Source organism: Pipra filicauda, unplaced genomic scaffold (assembly GCF_003945595.2).
Source record: "Pipra filicauda isolate LSUMZ 115617 unplaced genomic scaffold, ASM394559v2 scaffold283_size971201_pilon, whole genome shotgun sequence".
In the NCBI taxonomy this organism is placed as follows: Eukaryota; Metazoa; Chordata; class Aves; order Passeriformes; family Pipridae; genus Pipra; species Pipra filicauda.
The window spans coordinates 731,583-749,677 of NW_024104402.1; the positions used below are offsets into that span (position 1 = coordinate 731,583).

General features: G+C 38.6%; 1 protein-coding gene across 1 annotated transcript in view; it reads left to right on the forward strand.

Annotated features, from left to right (window-relative positions):
• Positions 1–12,900, forward strand: part of PTPN21 (protein tyrosine phosphatase non-receptor type 21) — a 45,359-nt gene extending 32,459 nt beyond the window's left edge. The window contains exons 15-20 of the mRNA XM_027738529.2: positions 219–356; positions 2,753–2,974; positions 4,144–4,272; positions 4,588–4,822; positions 5,360–5,520; positions 6,334–12,900. Of these exons, the coding sequence (XP_027594330.1) occupies positions 219–356; positions 2,753–2,974; positions 4,144–4,272; positions 4,588–4,822; positions 5,360–5,520; positions 6,334–6,462 (1,014 nt within the window). The 3' untranslated portion in view covers positions 6,463–12,900. The remainder of the gene's footprint in view (positions 1–218; positions 357–2,752; positions 2,975–4,143; positions 4,273–4,587; positions 4,823–5,359; positions 5,521–6,333) is intronic.
• The last annotated feature ends 5,195 nt before the right edge of the window (positions 12,901–18,095 follow it).

An 18,095-nucleotide genomic window follows, 5' to 3' on the forward strand; every position in this document is an offset into this window, starting at 1 on the left:
TAGCCTGTCTGGAATGAAGACAGACTTGTGTTGTGTCCTTGGAGGAATGTAGTCCCACCCCCCTAATCTCTCACTGCAGTGCTTATCAAAAAAAAGGTCAGATATGTTTGCAGAAGGGGTCAAAGATGTATCCTTTGCTTAGTTGAACGCAGCTGTTTTCTGTTTATAACTTCGTCAGGTATTTAAGAATATTTACAAGTTTATATTTTCTTTTGCAGGGTATGAAAAAGAATAAAAATGATGCAAAAAAAATGGGCCCTCTAAAGCTAGCTGCCCTAAATGGACTGGCATTGACTAGAATGCCTCTGCCAGATGAGGGGAAGGAAGAATCAACAAGAGCAACAAATGATGAAAGGGTATGTTGAAGTTTTTTAGAGCTTGATTTAAGTAGTAATTTTTCAAAATGAAGCGCATATGAATGGTGCTTTTTGTTGACTTTAAAATGCTTCAGATTCAAATCAAATGCTGAGAATAAAACAGTGAAAAATGAGATTTCTGATTGACAAATTATTGCTAGAAGTATTTGGTGTAGCTCAGATTTTTAAGACAGCGATTCAATTATAATTTACCCTTTGAACATAAAGGAAGAAATTATTAGTACTTACTGATATATTTTTATGCAACTCTTTCTATTTTATTTCTTAATTTTGAGTTTTCCAGACCAAAACTTAAGTGTGAGATTGAACTTAGTTGTAATTATTAGTAATTCATACAGAGTTTAGAATAAGTTTTGCAGCTAAATTGCATCCCCAGAGTACAGTTTGCACAGATTGTATTTATCTGTTTTCCTCAGGTGAATCCCATAAAAGATAGAGGGAACTTGTTCTATTTGCAGAAATTTTAAATAAGTAAAAGATCTCAGATCAGTGAGAGGACATCAGGTTCTAGAATTTGAGGATCTTTGAGAAATACAAGACTCCATCTGCTTGTGTCAGGGTAAAAAACCTCAGTAAATATGCTTCAGCCTGTCTCATATATCATTAAACAAGTGCAGGAAAGTGCAATACAGTCAATATTCAGCCTTTGATGGGCTATGTGGAACCCAGCTGTCATCACACATCTGACCAGGGAGAAACTAGATACACCAAGGTCTATGGCGATTATTGTCCCTTCTGTGACCAGTGATCTGTTTAGAATCCAGTTCTGAGCATGGCTGGGGATCCTCAGCTGGAGATCCCCTCTAGCTGAGTTTGTTCTCAGTCACTGGACAGGGATTAGAACCTGAAGGAATAATTGTGCTCTCACCAGCTGCAGTTTTAAGAAACAGGCCAAGAAAATTCATTGCAAATCATTCAGAGTTTGAAGGTTTGGAGTGAGATCCATAGGAGGGACATCTGACTGTTCCGTTTCAACACAGTTTATGTTCCTTTGAACTACATATATTTTGCCTAAAGATGCTAAGGCACAAAAATTAACGTTGTCTTATTGAGATACAGTTCTACCTTTATTACCTGTGTTGGTTATTTCCTCTTACTTACAGCCATCATTTCTTTCTAGATTGATCTTTACTAAGTTCAGCCATATTATTATTCAGCTAGCTCTGCCCAAAAGTGTTGAGGTAAAGAAGAAGCCATGAAGTCAAGTTATGAAAGAGATGTGTCACTACACTTTCTCTTCAGGCAGTCATGTAGAGGCAGAATAGATATCATGAAATGGGATTAGTGCCTAAAACAGTTGAGAAGAGGCAATGCGAAGTAGACACGTGACATGAAGTCCAGAGTACAGATATTTTGGAAGATGAATTTAGTATTGATTCAGTGCCTGTTTCATTGGTCAGCTTCATGTTATTATCAGTTTAAATAAGGGAATTTAGCCTAAAGGTAATAAAGGAGTTCATACAGTTGATGTATTGGTGTGCAAATTGCATATGATTGAGGTTTTACACCTTCCTCTGCAACATTTGGCGTACTTAGTTGATACAAGATACTTTTATGACCTGATACCGCAGAGCAGTTGCTGTGAGAATCTGGGGGCATGTGACATAGATGAAATTTTCTGGCTGAAATCTTACATATTATTCCTCTAATTATTGTTGGCAAAGAGATGCTGAAATTCCAGAAGTGTCTCATGATTTAGAAAGAACTTGGTTTCAAAAGAATAAAGGGGGAGTGGGAAGGGAAGCAGCTTATTAAATAAAACAGATCAAATTATACTATTAGAAAAAATTCTGAATTTATAACTCAGCTGGAGCAAGAGATTCTAAGAAGGCTTTGCTGCTGTATGAAAAGTTTAGTTTTTCTCCATCCAAACAATAAAGTTTGGATGGTTTGTTTATTATTTTTGTTTTTGTTTGTTTGTTTTATTACAAGGTTAAAGGAGACCTTTCAAATGATGGCATCTAACATGCTAAATTGAGCAGGTGGGTTAATAAGTATTCCTTGTTCAAAGGTATTTGAGGCAGTATGCAGTATAGCATAGCTATCTGGTTGGCCAGTTTCCCCCACCCTCGCCCAACTGGGCTGTCTTTATAGAAACTATGAAGTAATTTTTCCTTCACAAGCAGTATTCACATAGGTCTTTGTGACCTAATGACGTATAACAGGCTTATTAGTTTTCACTTGAACAAAATTCCTGCTGGTTAGGGTTGCTTCTAATTTATTCTGGTATATTTGTGAAAACATTAATAGCTGGAAAAGCATTGAAGAAGTATGTAGGAGACAAAAATACATACATTTTATCCTTCATGAATTCTCTGTTAAAACTGACTCACCTTAGAATGACCTTGTATCATTATCCATGTTCTGTCTTTCAGTGTAAAATTCTGGAACAACGGTTAGAGCAGGGGATGGTGTTCACTGAATACGAGCGCATTCAGAAAAAAAGGCTTATGGATGGTGAGTGCTCAATAGCTCGGCTTCCTGAAAATGCTGAAAGGAACCGGTTCCAGGACGTCCTTCCTTATGATGATACCAGAGTAGAGCTAGTCCCAACCAAAGAAAATAACACGGGTTACATCAATGCATCTCATATCAAGGTGAGAGGAATATTGCTGGAGAAATATTTTCTGGTTCATGTGTTATCTAAAAATGCATTTGGCTGTCAATTTTGGTTTGGTAAGATGAGTGAGAATCTCTCCATCTCTCTCTTCCACTTCTCCAGAGGTTTTTTTGGGGAAAGGAGGAACCTGTTTTCCTCATTACTTAGGAGGGTTAATTATTGGAGGGTTCTTTTGCATTTCACTTCTGTATTGATCTACTGTCTCCTTTCTATCTCTGTCTCATCTCTCTGGAGATTGGTGCTAGCAGAAGGCATGTGTATTCTTCCCAGAGTTAAAAAGGCAAAAAGCTTTAAAACAAACTTGGATCCTCTGGAATGGTTATGGTGTTTTTGAACTGCAGTGATAATTAGTTTTTCTTCTTTTTCTGTACTCTCAGACTGTATGTACAACAGGGAGTAAGCTAGCTCCCAGCTTAAGCTTTTTTGGGTGATTAGAGGAATTGATGGAGCCAGAGGGAAATATGCTTTTTTAAAATCTTCGGTTGTCCCCTTCCCCATCCTTAATTCTTTAAACTCTGTTTAAAAAATTGAAGAATTTGCAGGGTGACCTCAAGGACCTTCAAGGCAGCTCATTCATTTTTCAATACATTTACCTGCTTAAAGTGCAACCACACTTGGCTTCATGCTTTCTCTGAAAAGAGTTGAGATCATCAAAGCAGCAGTTGTATCTGTGTTGCTGTCTTTTTTTAATCAATCCATTTGTACACTGACACAGTACCATTGTTTCTCTGCTTCATTCACAAATGTTGAGTGAATCTTCTGACCCTTTTCAAGCAAGATAATATTTTTCGAGGAAACAGAAATTTCTGAATTTTTATTACCTGCAATAGCATTTACAGCACCAGGGTATGCAAGCTTCTCTAAACCTGAATTTGCTACAATACCTTCAATTCACAAAAGAAAAATATAGTTTTATTTTCTCAGTTTTTCATTATGCTTATGATGTAAAGTACATTTATTTAGTCACGTGCCTATACAATTCTGTCTCTTCTGCATCTAATGTGACAAGACATAGCTAAAAATTGGGGCAGATATAACTCACAAGGGGCTCCTACTTCTGCAGTGTTGCCATCTTTTTTCATTTTGTGCATCTTCAGAATTGGAGAAAGGGTTTTGCATAATTACTAATACAATGTCTTTTTACAGATCTCTGTTGGGGGCATAGAGTGGGATTACATTGCTACGCAGGGCCCTTTGCAGAATACATGTCAGGATTTCTGGCAGATGATCTGGGAACAAGGGATTGCCATCATAGCTATGGTGACAGCAGAGGAAGTGAGTATAAATTAAATCTGGTTTCTCCCAAATATTCCACAATGTTTTTTTAATAATCTGTTAAGGGAAGGACATCTTTGCTCTAACAAGACCAATCAAAGACAAATTTCTAGTGACTCCTTTGCTATTCTGTCTTCCTTTCTTTGGTAGAAAGATGAATTTGCAAACTCTTTCTGCTGGAAGGTTGGTTTACTCCGTAAGAAACAATAACACTCTAGTAATATTTAATAGAGGAGAGATACAGTTGTTACTACAGTAGAATTAGTTGTATGAATGTTCTTGTGTTTTTTGTTAAGCAAATGTTTTACTTTTAAGGAAAGTGGGCGAGAAAAAAGCTTCAGATACTGGCCACGTCTTGGTTCACGACACAACACTGTAACCTATGGAAGATTTAAGATAACCACGCGATTCCGTACTGACTCAGGCTGCTATGCAACTACAGGTTTGAAGATTAAGCATCTTCTCACAGGACAGGAGAGAACAGTTTGGCATTTGCAGTACACTGACTGGCCAGAGCATGGCTGTCCAGAAGATTTAAAGGGATTTTTATGTAAGTTATATTTAATAGCTTTGTTTTGGTGTGTGGTTTGTGTTGGTTTTGTTAATACCTTCTAGAATGGCTGCTATATGGGAATTAGCTTTTGATAAGTATCTCAAGCACTCTGCTGTAAAAGGTTTCTTCACACGAGCAAGATATACTGAATTATACTTTTTGCAGGAATATACCTGACAGTTTATTAAAGGGACTGTTTATGTCTAAAGCCAAAATTTACTAGAAGTTGGTATAGATTAAAACATAAGTGCATGACATACTCCACATTTGAGTATGTTGCAACAGTAGCAAGATGGCCGTGAGCCACCTTTAGGGGGGAAGTAGGGGAACAAGACATGAAAATCCTTACAAAAGTGAGATGACCTTTGTAGATCTATATTGCTCTGGTGGAGGTACGACTTGTGATTTAATCTATTTTTCTGTGGGATGTCACTTGTTAAACTACTACTTTTCTGGTGGTCATACAGCATAATAGCATGGCTTACAGGGCTTCATCTCCTAAATGAATTATTCTCATCTTGTTGAACTTAATAGCATACTTGGAAGAGATACAGTCTGTGCGGCGCCACACGAACAGCACTGCGGATCCTAAAAGCTCTAATCCCCCTGTACTGGTGCACTGCAGTGCAGGTGTGGGGCGAACAGGGGTGGTCATACTGTCAGAGATCATGATCGCTTGCTTGGAACACAATGAGGTGATCTCTTTTTCTTTCTCATGCTCTAAATAATGTTAGGTAATAGAACAGAAAATAACCTGCCTAAAATGGCTGTTCGTCTGAGCAGTCTTTGGAAGAGCCCTTACAACTATGCTTGAAAGAGCTCTTGGAAATTCAACAGAAGTTAATAATCTTCTAGAGTTGCCCACATATACACCAAGTACTGGAATGCTCATTTCGTTTCTTGACTCTGTAAGATGTTGAGTCACTGACTGGAACAAGATATGCCCTAGGCTACTGAGCATATTTCAGGATTTCATCCTGACTTTACCACTTCTTGCCTTAATTAGAATGGATAATATTCAAGAACATGCTTTGTAGGCAACCTCTGTGCTTGTTATTATCTTGTTCTTAAGTGTGGTGTACTTGCGGTATCAGTCTCAGCAGAGGACAAAGTTCTAGTTTAATAGAATAAAATCCAGTTTTATCACCTTTTAGCCAGAAGTGAACAGCTGCAAAGTGTTTCTTAATAATATAATATGCCAGCTGAGACTCAACAAACTTAGTGTTTCATTGTGCATCCCTGTCCTAACACTGTGACAGACTTTTGCAGCCATTGTATTTGTGAAGACCAATACCCCATGAGATAGGTATCTTTACCATTATGCATATTTCACAGATGGTCAATGGTGTAGTGCAGTCTATACTGCAGACATGGGCAGCGAATTGTGAGATTAAATTAGAACAGCTGCCCTTAGATCACTTGGTACTGCTCTGAACCTCCAGCTGAGAAAGTGCAACCCAGTTTCCTTGCTCACCAGTCACTTGTAATGGTTTGTTCTCTTTTTTCAGATGCTGGACATCCCACGAGTGCTGGACATGTTGAGGCAGCAGAGAATGATGATGGTGCAGACTCTTTCGCAGTACACTTTTGTCTATGGAGTTCTCATTCAGTTTCTCAAAAGTTCTAGACTTATCTAATCCCTGTCACTTCCTAAGGGACACTGCAAGAGTTTACAGAAAGGAAATCACAGTTGTCCAGACAGACCTGGTGTTTTAAATGATGAATCACACAGTTACCTTTTAGGGCTGCTGTGTGCCTGTTAAACGTAAGTCAGCGTAACAGTCCCTACAAAGTAGGATCTTTGCTGGAGTAAATTCTTCCTATGTTCAGCTGCAGTCATATTAAGGAAGAATTTCACTTGTACTGGTCTGTAGTACTTACACATATTCTCTAGAGTGGTGTTACTCTGGGCAAAATAAGTATCATGGAATGGAAGTACACAGCACAATTTTACTAATATTATGTTTTGAAACATAATTTTTGACTGTGTGAAAGCTAAAATCTGTAGGAGCTCCTTGGGAATGTCAAGGTCTTATGCAGTTTCACTCTGCTTTCAATTTTATATTTAGAACAATACATCTATATTTTTAAAAATGAACTTTTGGTTTCCTCTAGTTTACTTAGAAAAATTAGCAGCTCTTAGATATTTCAAGCTGTTGCTTTAATGACAGTTATTTTTATATTCATAATTTTTAAATTAAAAAACCCAAACCACAAAATTAAAAAACCCAAAAAACCACAAAACTTTTTAAACAGAACAGTGTTTTCAGAGAAGAAGACTGACAACGTTTAACAAACTTCAAAAATCATGCAGAAAGTCCTAGGGGAAGCTATTGGTAATCAGTTGTAGTGCCATGTAATGGAATTGACAAGTGAAAGATATTGGCAACTGTTGATAACTTCCATTTGAGTGGAGGCATTTTTACCTGAAACAAGCAGGGGAAAAATATTTTAAGTATCTATGAGGTTATTGGAAACAAATGGATGAGAGAAAGTACATATTCAGTATTATTCATATGTTTAGAGGACAGTTTGATTTTACTGGCTGAAATCAAAGTGGATGCAAATGTTTTAAGCACTTTTTTTTTCTCTGTTATTTATGTAGTTAAATATAGATAATATAATCATGCATTGTTTCATATGGTAATATACCATTACTAACCTGATATTTTAGGAAGAGCCTTTTAAGTTGATTAAATGAGAGAACCAAAATGGGAGTAAGAAGGTGCACAGTGGTGAAGCAGAGATGGTCATATGAAGCATAATGGAGGAGGTGTGGCAGCTGTGATTGCTGGTTTACACAGTGCAAAGATGACTATTAAAAATGTTAGTGTTCCCAGCCAAGAAAGCCGTTAAAGCATGAGATCCTCCGGATTATTTTGTCAGTACTAGAACAGATTTTGCTAATGCTGTGCAGCATTGCAATGAAGAGTATTTGAGAACACTCGTAGAATGCAAGAGCTGTTAGAGGTAACACTGGAGATGTGGGTATTTTAGTAGCTGTGTAGGTGGCTGAGTCAATGGCTGTGGCATGGACCTGAAGATGAGTCATACCTTTGGTAGTTTCTGTTTTGTCCCATGGGGGCTGATCTAATGACAGTATCCCTAAATAATCCTCTGTCTGTGGTTTTCAGATGGGGACAGTGTGGTTTTAGCTACCTTTCTGTGTTTTGAGATGCTGAGTTGAAAACCTATTCAAAATGAGCTATAGCTTTTAGATATCTGGTTTAATTTCAAAAAAACCCTATAGTAGATCAGTCTGCTGGAATGCTTAAGTGTCCATTTCCCTTGATACCTGCTTAGTGAAATGAAATGAAACTAAAAGTAATTTTGATCAGTGCTGAAATTATTTTATTTTTCTGAGCTCTGACAAGGGTTTGGAAACTATTAAAACCCTTTCAAAATAATAATTGTGTCCCAAAACATTAATTAAGAATGATAGATAGGTTGCCTTAATTTCCTGTATAATAAGCTACTTCCACAAAGAAAAACACACAGTCCAAATGACATTGTGCTAATATGTCATTCTGTACAAAATCTTTTACTTTAAGGCACACTGTATTGATCTGGTGCTTTCAGGTCTGCTTGGAGGCAGTCTGAATTTTTGTACTCTCAGTATAAATTAGATTGAATATTTCAGACTAGGGAAAAGAAATGTTGTTCTTACATAAATTTCCTAGGAATTATTAATTGCCAAATGTAAAACTGGAAGTCCAGAGGAAACCAGTACTCAAGACTGATTCTTTATATATAAATCTTGCAAACAAACCAATCTGACATTTCTGTGTTGAAAGAAGTATTGAAAGAAACAAAGATTCTTAGCTATTTGTATCATGCTGTGTTTTACAAACATGTTTAATTTTTGCCACAATTCACTTCTATCTGCAGAAATCTTTTTGAATGGAAGGGCAGGCTCTAAAATGTAGTTTGTACCTTTTCCATGTCTAAACATTGCACTGTGATCTTCATAACCTCATAAATGCAGTTTTAGTGACATGATGGACAAACAGAACTTCAAGCAACAGCTTTTAGCTAATCAGTAGTTACTGGGGCAGAACATCAGCTGCTAAGCATTAGAAGGAGCAGTTATAAGAAACAATTTAATCCAATAGTTACGGGATTATCTGACATGGGTGAGGAAACGTGTGTCTTCTGTCTTATTTTTCTGTTTCTGTTTCGCTGAAAGAATTTGTGTTCACTTTTTTAGAGGCAGTTGCTCTCCAATCTGATAGGCACAGTCGTAATTTTTATTTTTAAGCATATCACTGCTACCTCCTCCCCTTCAGCTTGCAGTTCTGTCCATCAGCAGTCTGTTTTTGCCTTAATAGACTTGACCTTAATAGACTTGACTTCATGTGAACTTTTCTACTGAAGATTGCAGGATTGTGTTTGTATGTAAGCATATGGCTCTGAGTGAGCATGGAAAACAAGCAGTTTCTCTTCTAAAGATACCAAGTGAAATTAAACTTCACAATCCTCCATAACAAAATGATTTTTAAAACCATTGTTTAGATTTTCAGTTAACTTATAAAAGACAATTCAGTTTTTAGCACTTTGTTCTGAGCTTTGGAAAGGGATGCATTTTTACTTGTAGTTGTGCTGGGTGCTTCATGAAGTGTGGGACGTTAGAAGAACATCCACTGTCCAAATCCAGTCACAGTGAGTCAGAGGTGAATTTATTTGTCAAAGGCTTAAAATTTCACTATAAGCCTGTCCATTTTGCCAAATGTGTTTCTGTTTCTATGGGGATGAAACCAGATTATTACGCAAGATTTGAACGGATTTTGTTTAGTAAGAAAAGTTGTATGAAGACATTCTTGCAGTAAATGGCAAAAATGATGCTGATCTCTAGGGATGTCAGAGCTCTCAGGGAAAAATAAAGGTGCTATATACTGCCAAGAGACAGATTTGACTGTCTTTTGTTGGGTAGGTGGAAGATGCTTTTTAGGATCAAATTCAATGAAGAGTCAGGAGAAGAACCCGCAAATTATAGCAAGGACTTCTGCACGTTTCATTTCTTTCTTGGTTGCTCTGATTGGAGATTTTTGGCCAGTGAATCTTTGTAGTTTTGAGCTAGAAGCTCTTCTCTAAGAAGCTAAGTCAGAGCCCTGTCATTGCAAAGATGTCGCTGACTTAGCTGGATTATCTGTAGGCTGCAGCTCCCTTCTGGCCCTGTTGGGTGAGGGAGAAGCTCTGTGCCACACAGGGGGGTTTTGCACAGCCTCTGCAGCCTGCACAGCAGTGCTCTCCTTCTCTGCTGTACCCTGGGAAGAGCAGGAAAAGTTTTATGCCTTAGTATTGCACTCATTGCAATACCTTTTGCACAAGTGAACAATAAACACTACAAGTGCAGGGTGCTATGGTTTATATGTAGTAATATATTTAATTCAAAGCAGGTGAGCAAGGCAGGGTCCCTGTATTTCTGTGGATGAAGAGCTGCTCTAAGTTATCATTAACGTTTAGGAGAAAAAAAGTAAAATAAAGTAATAACAAATAAAAGTAAAATAAATTTGTACTAAAATGGAAAAGATTCTTGACATTTTAAGAAATTTTTTTCTGGTTTCTCATATAATCCTGTGTGTATCTGTTTGAAGTGGACAACACTTGGAGCAATTTTCTCTAAAATAGCTCCTTTAATTTTAATAAGTAAGACTACCTGAGGCTGCTGCTACGTATTTTCTGTTGGAGCAGCTGTTAAAGTTGAGTGGCTCATAGATTTCAATGGCCTCCGGACCAAACCTGGGAGCTGCAGGGTTGTTTATCATACAAGCTAGCTGTGTAAGGAGACCTCAGTTTTAATATCAGTAGCATTACTAAATCCCTGGACTTAAAAATAGTGAACCCATTATTATATTTCAATAGCTAGTTCAAATTATTAATTTAAAAAAATCAGTGCTTCAGTTGCTAAGAACTCAGTGCTTTAGAATTTAGGGGGTTTTTTTTGTGTGTTTTTTTTTTTTTTTTTTTTTTTAATACTGCAAAGTCATGCAAAGCCAGAGTCCAGTCCTGCAAGATGCAAAATTCCTGCAGTTCTTCTGTGGGGATTAAAATGGGCTTATTGCCAATGAAAGCTTGAGCCCTTAAGGCATGAATACTCACATGTCTGCTTTAAATTTAAATACAGATTACAAGAATTAACCAAAAGAATGCAGCAGGAATGTGCATATAAGAAGGTACAGCACTCAAAGGAAAAGCAGCTGAGAATTCAGAAGAAATTATCTTGTTTTGGACAAGAGAATTCGAAGTTTTGGACATAGACAGTGAGGATTTAAGGAGTGGCAGAAGGCATTTGGAGGAGGATTTGGAATGTTTTGTATCCACAGTAGAGCTGCTAGAAGGGTTTGAGTCATATGGTATGTTTTTCATGGCATGGTAGGGTAAGTGAATATGTAGTCATAGGTGTTATTTTTACTGGCTTTTTAAAATGTGATTTTTTAAACTCCAAATATTTTTTCAGAGGCTCTGTTATTTTTATGTCTCTTTCTTTCCAATTGTATTGAATAAAATCTGTCAGCTCAATTTCTGTTTAATTATTAAAGGTCAGATTTTCAAACCACAGTCTCTGGTTTTACAGATGCAACATGCAGGGGAAATAGGCATTTTTTGTAATTTGGCACTGATGACTTCTAATGGATGCAGGTGAGATGATATGGAAGTCTGAATATGTTATGAATGAAGCCAGGTGTTTACAGTTGGTGTGAGTTGCACCAAGTTAAGGCTGGGCTGACAAAGAGACTCTTGAAATATGGAATTTAACATGTGCTTAGAAGTTCTGTTGCAGTCCAGCATTTGCAATGCAGGGACATTAAAATAACGTAATACTGTGCTAAGGTAAGGGAAAAAAATCTTATTTAACTGCTGTAGCAAATATGTCTGTAAAAACAAGTTAAAGAATAACATTTCTTAATAAGATCCTGCTGGGGACCAGCTAACTTGGTGCATTCTGTTGGAATCACATATGTTACTTTAAGGTCTAACTGGGCTGAAAAAAACAGGATTTGTTAACTTCAATGAGCATTTCAAAAAACTTTTGCTAAATAGCCTTTGGTTCTATTCTTTGCTGTTTTCCACATGATGCTGCATTCAGTGGTGAAGAATAACATCCAGGGTATTTGCTTTGTAGAAGTCTATTCTTCAGCTCTACTTAGAGGATGAAGATAGAAATCAAATTTAAAGAATCGGAGGAATAGAGTTTACAACAGATCCAGCCTGTGGCAAGTCAGAGAGCAAGTCAGTAGATATTGTAACATTCTTTTGGTTCAGATACGCAGCAATCAGAACTACCAAATTATTAGTTTTATGAGTACAGTTTCAGAAGGTGTCTAACTTTCATAAAGGGAATTTAAATGCTGTTTTTCCGTTTGGAAATATTTAGGTAAAATTAGGAGACTTTAATACTTTAAAGACATTGCAAATGCCATTAATTTTTAGAATGGTAGGAAACTTGATGGGGATAACCCCTGAAAAATCCTCCAGTATGTCACCTTGCTAATCCTGGATAATTCTGACAGACAAGGTGTGTATGCTCTTTACGAAGATACTGGCTTAAATTGCTTTGAAATACCCAACGTGTCTGTCCTCTTTATGGCTGATCTGAGAGGACTTGGATGGAAATTTTAGAGGCTTTACTTGGTGAATCAGTAAGCATGTGTGCTCCACACTGCTGAAGTCTCTCCATTCAGTTAAAGCAAATGGGTGTTTGAAGTCCCATCAGCACTTTTGTAGGATTGAATTCTTAATGTCAGAGGAACACGGGATCTGGCTCCATTTACTTCGATTTTCATTTGAGCCAGTATGCAAGGATTTAAATGAGATGTTTTTAAATAGTAGCAAACATGAAGTATTATTTTCTAGTACCAAGCTAGTGGTTTATGTCTATTTTTGCTGTCTTGTCACCAATATTGTAAAAATGTATAATCAAACCAGCTTTAATTCTTGTAAAACTGAAATTGGTTTGTAAAACAATGTATAAATTGTGTTTCATAGACAGAAAAGCTTGTATTACTGAATGTAATATATGTGAAATGAATATATTATAGTCTATTTTTGCCATGGAAATAAATATTTGAAACAGCTATGAGTTTTTATTGTTCCATTATAAAAAGAAAAATCTGAGAATTTAGTGTTCATGTGTAGTCCTAAACTGGGACTTTGCCTTCAGTACACAAAGGTGCGATCCCTCTTCTAAAGCGCTGCAAGTACTGGATATAAAATTTAGGCTATCAAATACTAAGAGCTGTCATCTTTGTGGCAGGAAAGTCTTGTGCCTGCTGCCCTGTCATTATTGTTCACAATGTTCTGCATTTTCTAAAGTCATTTTTGGTACTGAGCTTTCAATTTTCCTGTAACCTTTAAGTGTAGGAGGGATTAAAAAGTTTTGAAAAGTGCAGAACCCTTTCCAAAAGGATGCGAGAGGAAACAGTTGATTGTATGCTTACTATTATTGGACCTGCTACCAACAACTAACACTGAAGTTTTTCTTCATTTTATAATTGGCATTTAGTTAAAAAGGTAGTGGTACAAAGGCTTGCTCTACACACCTGGTGCACCCTGAGGCTTTATAACGCCATATGTGAACTGAATACTGGACATTACAGTTATCCATTGGACAGTTGCATTTCTTTGTCTTTGCTAAATGCCTAGTGCATTGTCCACCTAACTATATCTGAAAGAACCAGGCTTGCTTTTCACTAAAATTTTGTCTTCTAGGTGCACTCAATTTGATGGCATTAATTAGCTGAAGGTAAGACAGTAACATACCAGCTGTCTCTGTACTTGTCTGATCAGTTCCCAAGTCCTGGGGAATGTGTTGCACGAGCAGTGTGAGCAAAGCTCTCTTATTTGACATAGTTTCAAAATCAGAAGAGGGAAATGGGACTTCCTGGGTTCCTAGGCTCCTGATAAAAACACCCAGCAGTTCTGATCACTTATTATTTATACTGGTTTTAGACCTTAGGCAAAGGTCTTCAGAAATCTAAATTTCCTCTAAATTCAAATTGTTTTAAACTGTAGCTGTAGACACTGTAAAATCCCCATTAGAGCCTCCTGTTGGCCAAGCTGGCTGACAGGGAAGCGACTTGATCCCTGGATTTGGCACAGCCAGCCAGCAGCTTTCTTAGGCAAGAGCTTCTGGATATGGTATACGAGAAACTTAGGGGAGCTGATGAGAGAGGTTTCTAGCCTGGGGCCTTGACTAGCCCCTAAAGTAGCTCCTGCTCATCTGTTAGGGCTGTTTAAATTGTGAATGGCCGTGGATACATGAAGGTTACATGAAACTCAGCAATACCTAGTACCTAGCTGGAAGTTTTGCATGTACACATTGCTCAGTTTAGGATATGATGAGAGATTTCCTTACACCCACTCCTTTTCCCTGAGGGGTCAATGACAGCATATAAATGTCCCTCTCCACTATTTTTATGAGCATCCCCTGGATGCTGGACTCTTCATACATCCCCTGGATGTATGAAGACAAGCTGCTCAGTGCCACACAAACATTGTCAGTTTGCTTCCTGCAGCCTGAGAACTGCTTGTGGAGGATCACAATTTGTGAGTACAACAGGAATGTCACTCACGCAGGTACTGACAGGAGAATGGTGCTGCAGGAGAATTGGAGTTGAGTGAGGACTGGGGGACAGGTGGGTGCTCATGAGTTCTGAACTAAGGAGGTTATCTCGTATCACTGCATGACCTGTTGGCTCAATCTGGCTCTTTCAAGGTGAAACTTCTGCCACCAGATCTTGTTTGAGGGATGGCAGTTTTGTGGCTCCAGTGGAACATAATGCTTAGGGAAGTGGTTGTTCTGATACTTAAATGCTAGTGCTGTTGTTATTACAATTTAAATTAGCCTAATTAATTAAAACCAAGTGTAAGTGGAATACAGATGAGCTTGGGACTATTTTGTCACAAAACTTCTTTATCATTAAGAGTTGCACAGGGTTGAAGACATGTTGCAACATTTGACCTCATGGCATTCTTTGGGAGCTTTTCTAAAGCATGGACTTTGGGGCACATGTGTGTTCTTGGGCTCTCCACTTGTAAAACAGCACAACATAGATGTGGGAGCTAGAAGGGGCAGAGCTTACAAAAATGCTGCCCCTTTTCGGATCAGTCACATCTCCCAAACTGATCTGCATGACAGTCTTTCACGTGGACACTTAAATTTAAACCAAACGTCTGCCATTCCTGACATACTAGATTGTTTTCTGACCTGCTTATTTTATGGATTTAAAATATCGGCTGTAATAAACAAAACAACCAGAAAAGACTTGGAGGGCTTGCAGATGAGTTTCAGGTAGTTATTATTAGCCATTTCTAAAATGACAATCATGTGCCTCACATAAGTTAAGAAGAACATCAAATCCTTCCAAGAACAGTCTCTGAATTATCATACCCAGAGGTGAATGAATAATTTTCACTGGTGTTAAGTACCTGTGAAGAAAGGCTATGTCAAACCTGGCTAATACTGATAGTGATTGAAGGAACTACATACTTTGTGTGTGTGTGTATGTAGATCTGATTTCTTCTGTCTGCATGCTGTGCTCTTTGCAACTGATTGATGCTGCAAATGTCTTTCCGTTGACAAAATCTTTAGCAAAAGACTTGATGCAATCAGAAGGTAGTTTGTTTTTAGTTCAATAATGTGGAAGATACTATTTTAGCAGGTTTGCCAGGGTTGAATTTCCTGTATCATAGCAGTACAGAAATAAATTCATTGGTTCTGAAGTGACTGTCTCTGAGCCTCCAGAGTGAGCAAGTGCTCACTCCGTATTTGAAAAATTTGTCTCCTGAAGACCAGAAGGTGTAGGTCTCCATCACTTTAAATTCCATTGTTTGCCGAATGTTTACTTCGTTCCCAAAATTAAGAAAAGCAATTTAAGTTGAAACTATAATCTTAGAAATTGTTCTGCTTCAATTTTTAAACCTATGCTATCTGTGTCATCTCTGGTCTCACTTGTGTCAAACGCTGGGAAAAAGCAGGGTGCCAAATGCCTCTGAGCTGAATTTCTGGTTGGAGAGGCTACACCTCTTAGTTCCTACAAGGAATTCTCAGGCTGACAGGAGAGCTGATGGCCTTTGATATGTTGCTTCACTTTTTTGGCATGTGAGCATGCTTACGAGTGAGAGAAACAGATACTGGGAAGAGCTGGGGTCATCTCATAGTTCTGTTACTCATCTGGACTCTGGCTCTGGCTGCTAAGAGATGTAAGATATGCTGCAGTCCTCACGCAGATACTGTAAGGGGAGTCCTACGGGCTTGCTGAATTCTTGGGATAACTGCGGAGAGCTCTGCACCTCGTGCTACAGATCACGCTGCCTGTCCTCTGAGAATGGGACAGCATAGCTCTGTGGCCTGCCAGGCTGAGGCTGTGTTCGAGTTTCTCGAGTTTCATAGGCCTCCCTACTCCATTTATGTAGCCTTTCCTTGCCCTTCTCAAGGTCTAATTTCATTCTCCCGATGTGGTAGGGCTGGAAGGATTGCAGGGGAGACTGTGTGTGCTGAAGCCTGGGAACAAGAGCAGCAAGGGCACAGCAGCAGCCGCCTTTGCCTGTGCCCTGTGGGGATGGGTTTTTGGCACCTTGGGCATTCCTCCAGCCCAAAACGTGGTCCTGGGTTGAGAGTCTACCTTTTACAGGCCAGTGTCACGTTTTAAAAGAATGAAAGTGATGTTTTGTGTGTTGTCACCTGGGTGTCAGGCACACCTCCTTCCCTTTGCTGTCTGCTGGAATTAGCTAAGTGGTGAGCTAAATGGCTCGGTCCTATTAGGAGCCCAACTGCTCTGGAGGCTTTCTACAGAGAACAGAAAGTCCCATGCACAAGCAGACACTTCATCCTTAATTTTGGTTCCCTTCACTTGAATTAACACTTGTTGCTATTCATCAACTGCCTGACATCCTGCAGTCCTCCTGGGCTTTCTTTAAGGTGGCTGAAATGGAGATGATGTATGGGTGCTCTATGGGTCAGCTGATGACTTGTCATGCCAGTGATAACTGCTGATTCTTTTCCCTTCCCAGTGATGCTTTACCCCTGTGACATGCTCAGCTTCCGCTGGCTCACAACCTGCTACAGGTGTTGAAACTGGATCTCTTGACTGGCTGTGACCCATGCTGGGGCAATGGCTGGTGCAGCACATCAATCTTCTGCTCACCTGTTTGTGTATCACTCACTTTGCTATCTGGAATAGAAACTGAAGGTGGTTGTTTCTGAATGAAGCAGATTTCACTATTAATAAAGAAAACAGGAAGACTGGACTGCTCATGAGTATGTGGTTTGGTGGTTTTGGAGAGTGAGAAATGATTTTTTTTTTTTTTTTAAATCACTGGTTGCTGTTCTGTTCCTTGTAATCTGTATACATACCAGCTGTCAGCTCCTGAAAAAAGAAAGTTAAGTGCCTGGAAAGTGCCAGAAAGAAAAGGTTGATTGCTCTAGAGACATCATGCAGCTGCAGTGCCCTGTACTTGCTTAGCAGTGTATGCTCCTGCCTTGAGTGGTCAAAAACTAAATTGGGATGCTGGAGTTTACCATAGTTCTCTGAAGTACAGCCTAAGTCCCAATTTTATGGGTTTTTCCTTTTCACAGATTTTTAAGTCTCAAATACTCAAATACAAATGCTATGATACACAGGTAGAAAAACTAAGGGAGCTCTAAAACATGTTTGAAGACCAATGTTAACCAGTCTCTACTCTGCACCTGTGTTCTACCCAATAATAGGTCTCACCATTTTTTTAAAAGATGGAATAAGTAATTTCCCTTTTCCCAGTCCCTTTTCCCTATAATGTCTTTGACACTCATTTTCCATTACTACTTCTCCTTCCCCCAGGCTATGGCCTGGGGCTGCTGCCTTTCCCTGGTGCTTGGGCACACAGGAACAGTAGCCGTGCACTGAAGGGCATTACTGGGATATCTTGGTTAGAAGCTGTGCCTTCACTGCAGTGGAACAGCCTGCATTAGGAGCTACAAATGAACACCTAGGCTTAATTTTTATTTATGCTGATGTTCCATTTGCCTTGCTCATAATCCTTGCACAAATCATTGCTGAGAAAAAAAGTAGCCCTTTTTTCCCACTGTCTGATGGAGCCACTTGTACTTGAATTATGAAACATTATCAGTTGAGCTGCATCATTCTTATAACTACTGATGCATAGCTATAAATGATGTAAAAGTGTACAGAAATGCAGAGAAACAGGACTCCAAAGTCATTCTGCAGTTAAGCCTAAATGAAAACTGTGTACAAGGGCTGCATCAGGGATTAAATGATAGCTTGGAGTTTGC